The 6675-nt window shown below is 36.1% G+C and overlaps 1 protein-coding gene across 1 annotated transcript in view; it reads right to left on the bottom strand.

Annotated features, from left to right (window-relative positions):
• Nucleotides 1-5513, bottom strand: part of LOC103148274 (heparan-alpha-glucosaminide N-acetyltransferase) — a 31672-nt gene extending 26159 nt beyond the window's left edge. The window contains exons 1-4 of the mRNA XM_016679053.1: nt 4945-5513; nt 4646-4740; nt 3751-3872; nt 2299-2417 (exon numbers count right to left, since the gene is read on the bottom strand). Coding sequence (XP_016534539.1) covers nt 2299-2417; nt 3751-3872; nt 4646-4740; nt 4945-5056 — 448 coding nt within the window. The 5' untranslated portion in view covers nt 5057-5513. The remainder of the gene's footprint in view (nt 1-2298; nt 2418-3750; nt 3873-4645; nt 4741-4944) is intronic.
• Between the last annotated feature and the right edge of the window lie 1162 nt (nt 5514-6675).

The following is a 6675-nucleotide window of genomic DNA, read 5'->3' as shown; positions in this document are numbered from 1 at the left end:
AGCGTTTTCCTTTATTTGCTGCCCTTCTAATTAAACTCAATTTAAACTCCACATTCACAGATGAACCGACAGATTCAGAGGGAAAGTCGAGCAAAATCAGAGCCGATCCCGGTGAAAAACATGGAGTCTGACTTTGGTCTGTGGCTCCCAGAGTTTGGTAGAAACTATATTTACATTTACTGGAGCTACATTTCTAAAAATATATAACTTTAGGAGTATTTTTACTATGCTGTACTTTTTACTTGAGTAATTTTATTATGAAGTATTTCTACTCGAGTAAAATTTCTGGATTTTCTCCCCACTGAATGGAAAACAAACACGTTTTAACCAAAGACACAGACACACACCTGCAGTTTCTGTTAAAAGTTTAATCAGTTTTTTATTGAAAGAAACTGATTTGGAAAAATTATTTTGCCTGATTTGGTTATTTTTTGTTACTTTATGAATTATCATCATTTTCATCCTTAAAATACAAAGATTTTTAATTAACTTGATATTTTGTTCCATCTGGTAATGTAATTTTAGATATTAAATGATTGATAATTTGATTAGTTACACTGCAAAAATACAAAATCCTGGTGTAGTGTCTAGCGTAAATATCTTCGTTAACTTGAGTAAGTCAAAATTAACTTAAAAGTAACTTCAGCGAGATATATGAGCTTATTCTTAGTAAATAAATTCTTAATTCTGATGAAAAAGTTCTAGTTTTATTGGCAGATTATTTTACTAATGAAAAAAATGTTTTGTTATAAGTGAAATAATCAGCCAACTAGAACTGGGTTGCTAGGCGATGGGCTGAGCTTGGCTGGCGTTGCTAGGTAACGACTGTGAAATAAGTGACATAATCTGCCAGTAGAATTTTTGTAACAAAATTAAGGCGTTATTGACTTAAAACAAGCTCATATAGCTGGCTGAAAAGTTACTTTATGTTTGTTAAATCTTATTTCAAGTGTACTAAGATATTTGCACAAAAACTAGACCAAATTTACTTGGTAGGATTTTGTGTTTTTGCAGTGTACTCAGTACTTGAGTAAACTTTTTATCAAATACTTTTTCACTCTTACTCGAGTATAATTTTTGGTTTGTCTGGTTGCGTAAAAGCAAACATTTCTAACAAATATGAAACAACAAGCGGTGGGTTTTCCTAACAGGGCCGCCTCGTTTCCAGCTGCTGACCAGAACATTACGGAGGCTGATCCGGTCCGGAGGGGCGGTCGGAGTAATCACCGGTCTGCAGAGCTAATGGAAGCTCACCGCGCTGTGGAAGGCGCAGTCACACTGACCGGCGCAGATAATGGCCACTTGGCCTTAAAAGTCTGATCTGAGCATAATCTGCAGTGTTGTTAAGTAGAGTGTGCATTATGCAGAGAGGCGCTTTCAGAATCCCATTACGCCTCTAATCCCTCCACGCCGCCTAATGCACCGCGCCGCCGCCGCGTCACAACCAGCACCACACATTTTATCTGTTTTCAGGACGGCCGCTCCGCTCTGATCGATGAACAGACAGGAGCGCTTCTGATCTACGGAAGAACTTTAGGGCCACAAAAAAGAAAAAAAAAGAATTCTGATTTTCTTTTTCTTTTTTTTTTTTTTTTTTACAAAATTCCGACTTTTTTCTCAAAATGTCGACTTTTCTGGAGAATTTTTACTATTTCAACACAATTTTGATGTTTTTCTCAAAATTTCAACTTTAATGTCAGAATTTTGGCTTTTTTCTCAGTGTTTTTTTTTCTCAAAATTTTGGCTTTTTTTTCCTCAGAGATTTATGTTTCTTTTTCAGAAAAAAAGTCAGAAGTCTGCCCTTATTCTGAGATTTAAGACTTCAGTTTCACAGTCATTACTTTTTTTTAATTCTGACATTTTTTTACCTTAATCTCAGGATTTTAAATTTTTTCATAGAATTCTAATTATGTGTCAATCTATGTTTAAATCCAAATAAAGAGCTTAGGTGTATGTCAGTTATGTAGTTAGCATAGCATTACCTCCCTAAATTAATGGTCAGAGTCATTTTTTCCCAAAACTGACTGGCAAGAAAAAAAAAAAAGAAATTGCTTTAGGACGGTGACGGTAATTTGCTTGTTGTTGGAATTGTTAATCTGCACTTTATCTACACTGAAAAAGTGTTGCAAAGAGTTTTAAGGCTAGATTTTCCTGATGGTACATAAACAATTTCAACAAAACAGTATTTATTTCCAGTGGCCCTAATGTTCTTCCGTACTGCTCAGTTCCGACTCAGGTAAGTAATCGTTGGGCTCCGTGAGGCCCAAATGTCGGTTCTCATTAGTGTGTTATACTTACGCAGGTAAACATTGTTTGGACTCTTATCCACTGAGACGCTGCAGATTGGGTCGGCGGAGGCCGCAGGCGTCTGCATCCAAACGGAGTAATGGCCTCCTTCCTTATACGTTCGACTCCATCTGCAGCCACAACACCGACAGACAAATTTCCCTGAAAAGCTTTTATCTGATGCCGTTTTTCTGTAAAAGCCGCCTGCTGTTTTTCTCATCAAAACAGTGCAAAGAAAAAAAAATGTGTTAATGGATTCAGATTCACCTGTGAAGCTCAGGAGCTCCACCTGGTGGCAGAACAATGAAAAACACCAATTCCAGATTCTTCCAAAATGTTACAAACTTCAGTTTATATTGGTAAAACCACATCATGACCATTTTTAATTAAAAGATTCATCTAACAAATGGATAAAGTCAGGCATGAAATAAAATATTTCAGTCAAAAACTCACATTTACTGCTTATTATTCAAACTAATATTTTAAAATAAAAAAGTGACAGTTTAATCTGTGTATTAATTTGATTTGAATGCACAGGAACAAGGCATGTTTTATAGTTCATTCACTCTCCAGGATACTCAGCAAATGTATGTAAACTTTTGAACTGAAGGCAAGTTACGAAAAACCTAAATAGAAATAATTTTGGTAATTCTAACTAAACTAAAACAATAAAAGTTTGGTTTGATTTAACTTCAGACAGACAGTGTGAAAAAAATGTATGTGTCTTTTTATTCTTATTTGTTATTTTTTTTATAAAAAAAAAACAACAACACAACATTGAAGATCAAAAAAGTATTTATAAAAATATCCTGGAGAAGTTGACTGCAGCTCAACATCGTTTTAGATCAATATGTCTTTAAATAACTGCATAACTTCCCTAAAATGTGAAAATATTCCAATGTTTTATTATTTGTCACCTGATTAAATGTAAAAAAAAAAAGCTAAAACTTTAGCAGCGCAGCATAAATCTCCTGATTGTCTCCAGTTTCAGGAACAGAAACATGGATTACATGTTGCTATTGATCCGGAGCTGCGATGACAGACCGGCTGTCACTCTGACGGGTTTTTCTCTCACCGGGGGAAAGCAAATCAATCGTCTGGGTAGAGACCTCAGCATTGATCACAGAAGAACAAAGACCAGAAAAATAAAGGCGATTATGGGAGTAAATCCATCCCCAAAAGCACGGCTGAGTTTATAAAGATGGAAAATGTCTCTGTTCTTTGGTTGCTTTCAGGTTTTAATGAACCATTTTCATCAATATTAGCATGTCGGCTCTTATTAACCCCCGAAAGCTTCCTGATCAATAACCTCAGAGATTTCAGAGACGACGTCACTCAGCTCCCAAAAGCAGGTCACGGTTTCTCAAACAGGCCAGTAAATAATCCCGCAGGATGCTGATGCCACCATTTGTAAGCTAGCAGCAGAAACGGTGAGTGTTAGCGAAGCTAGCAGCTGGTTTTCACCTGCAGAGCGCTGAGTTCCTGGTCTGCGGCTCAACCTGCAGCGTCAGGGCGAATTTAGTGCTGATTACTGCAGACGCATTGTTGTTGTTGGGCTTCACGGTGACCAGCTGCTGCTTCAAACACTGCAACATTAAAAACAGGCAAAAATGTTAATTTAAACAACTAAATACGTCTCCACATTACACAAAGTTAAATGTGACGCATAATTACAGAAAATATGAACAAAAAGAAAATAAATTACACATAATTTGGGATTAAAACAGAAATAATTTGGGTTATTTACCTTATCATAAGAGAAAAAGATATCTTATTTTCACAGCTTCAAACTAAATATTTAGTTAGCTAAACAGAATATTTAGTTTGAAGTTAAATATTTAGCTTGCCAACTAAGATTTTAGATTGCAAATTAAATATTTAGTTTAGTTAGCTTGCTTGCTAAATATTTAATTAAAAACTAGCTTATTTAGCTGGCTTTTGTCAACTAGAATATCAGCTAAATATTTAGTTTGGAGCAAAATAATAAAATTGTAAACTAAATATTTAGCTTATTTAGTTTACCAACTAAATATTTAGTTATCAAGTCAAGTTCTTACCTTAATAACTAAATAAAATGCTAAATATAGCCTTAGCCTGACACGATTAGATTTAGATTATAAACAAAAACATTTTTTTGAATTAAAGATAGTAAACTAAATATTTAGTTATGTTAGCTCGTTAATTTGATATTCAATTCATAAGCTAAATGTCAAGCTTAGTTAGCAGGCTAACTAAATATTTAGTTTGTAAACCAAATATTTAGCTTACTCGTCATTTTTTGTGAGCGAGATTTAGCATCAACGTAAAGATTTAGTTTGTAGCCAACTTTTTAGTTTGTTATGAAGTAATTTTCCGTTACCTTGTAGCAGTAATCTGAGGTGTAGAAAACCCGGACCGGTTCTGTTAGCTTGTTGTGAAACGTGAGCAGAGCCTGGTCCATTTTCAGAGGAAGTCCTGCAGAGATTCGATCCTGATTTATAGACTCCATATGGATCGCATATGGATCGATGATCCATATGGATCCATATCGTTTTTTATGGTCCATAAAAACGATATGGATCCACAAAGGCGTTTCACATCACAACACGTTTCAGACGAACAACTGGAGGAAAACAGAAAATATGCGACATAAATCAGACTGAGCCAAACGTCACTCACCGTCCTCTGGAAATACAGAATAAAACTCCTCATTTTTGATTATTCCTCCTCTGCTGCAGGTAACCAGGGGTAAAAATAACAGGGCTGCAAAGCGCAGCCTGCTGGAATGCATGTCGCTTCTTGGAAACTATCTGTCCTTCTGCTCATCTTTACAGCTCTCCCACCTGCGTAAAACCCGGTCAAAGGTCAAAAAGGTGTTTTCTTTTCTGCTTGGAGTCATATATCCGGCTAATGTATCGTTATAAATTACGAAATGGACGGATGATAGAAACTCTAAAGTTTATTATGGCTTTAGAGGCGTTTATATGCATTTCTTAACCCAGAGGTTCCCATATTTTTCCACGCCATGACCACCAAATAGCATTAGCTTCGGGTCGGGACCCTCTTTGAAAACCCGCAGATAATGCTACAAAATACCTAACGAAACATCAATTTTTAGAATATTTTTCTTACTTTTATTTTTGTTATTCAATGTCCCCCGCAGGCGGGCAGCTGGACGGTTCCTTGGGTCTTTTTCTTGTTGGTAAACTTGTGTCCATTTCGCACTTGCTTGCTATGCTAACTATGCTAGCAGTCCAATCATAAAGATGAGTGTGGTAAATAACTTTTCAATAAATTATTTTAACTTAATAATGACTGTACACTAGAATAATTTTATGCTAAAAAAAATATATGTAGTTAAAACTGTATTATTACAAATTGTATTAGTATTTTTATTTTTGTCATTTTTTCCCTCTTGTTTCCACCTTCCCTCTAGCGCCCTCTGGCGGCAGCCGTTTTAGAAAACATTGTCTGAACTCCGTCGTCTCCAGTTTTTGACCCAATCTCCTGAAATGCAGCCAACTGGTAAATGCTGATCCCAGTAACGTCTTCATTTCATTAACCAGTTCATTTCCTCCAGCTCTCCCAGTGACAGATGTGTTCACTGGGGCAAATCCCACTGGAGGAACCTGTTAACCTTTGGCCTTTGGAATGATCTTTCAGATCTGCTGATCTGCTCTCGGTTTCTGCATTCTTTAGTTTTTACATCTGTAGGTTTTTAGACTCAAATTTAATACATTATTCAAACCTAATGCTACCTTACAACTCAGTGTGATGGTTAATTCAAAATGTGACATTTTAATGTGAAAAATTAATGTTAGCGTAACAGAGTTACAAATGTGCTTTTTAAAAAAAATATTTCTAAATCATTTCATATTGAGAATTTGTGAATTTTATCTTATTCAGTTATTTTTATTTGTTGTTTTTGCCTGCGCGGATCGCCTTTCTGCTCTCTGCCTCGTTTGTGTCTCCTGGGTTTCCGTAGCTCGGTCCAGCCCTCACCGCTTCCCCCTTTTCCCTCAGCGGTGTTCCGCGCTGCTGTGGGTAAGTCTGAGGAAAGTTCTCTGCTGCGATATACGTTTGTTTTCTGTACGGATGTTGTTGTTTATGTTGAAGTTTTTACCATATGTTGTTTATTGTTGTTTGTTAGTGTGTCATTTTGAAGTTTTGACCATCATTGGGGGTTTTTATAACCAGTTTTATTATAATTTTCTTTTTTTATTTTGGCGCGAACAACCGGTGCTAATCCAGCACAGTTCGGTTGAACATTGTTTTTATTCTCACATGTAGGCTGGAGCAGGGAGAGAGAGTTGAAGAGGATGTTGGTTTGTTTTTACTCTTCTCCCTCAGGTGTGTGTTTGTATTTTAAGTTGCACTTTTTATCTGTTTATTTAACTCTGTCCCACTGTA

The sequence above is a fragment of the Poecilia formosa genome, unplaced genomic scaffold, assembly GCF_000485575.1.
Source record: "Poecilia formosa unplaced genomic scaffold, Poecilia_formosa-5.1.2 Scaffold201, whole genome shotgun sequence".
NCBI classification, from domain to species: domain Eukaryota; kingdom Metazoa; phylum Chordata; class Actinopteri; order Cyprinodontiformes; family Poeciliidae; genus Poecilia; species Poecilia formosa.
Note: the sequence above shows the minus strand (reverse complement) of the source record. Positions and strands in the feature narration are given on the sequence as shown.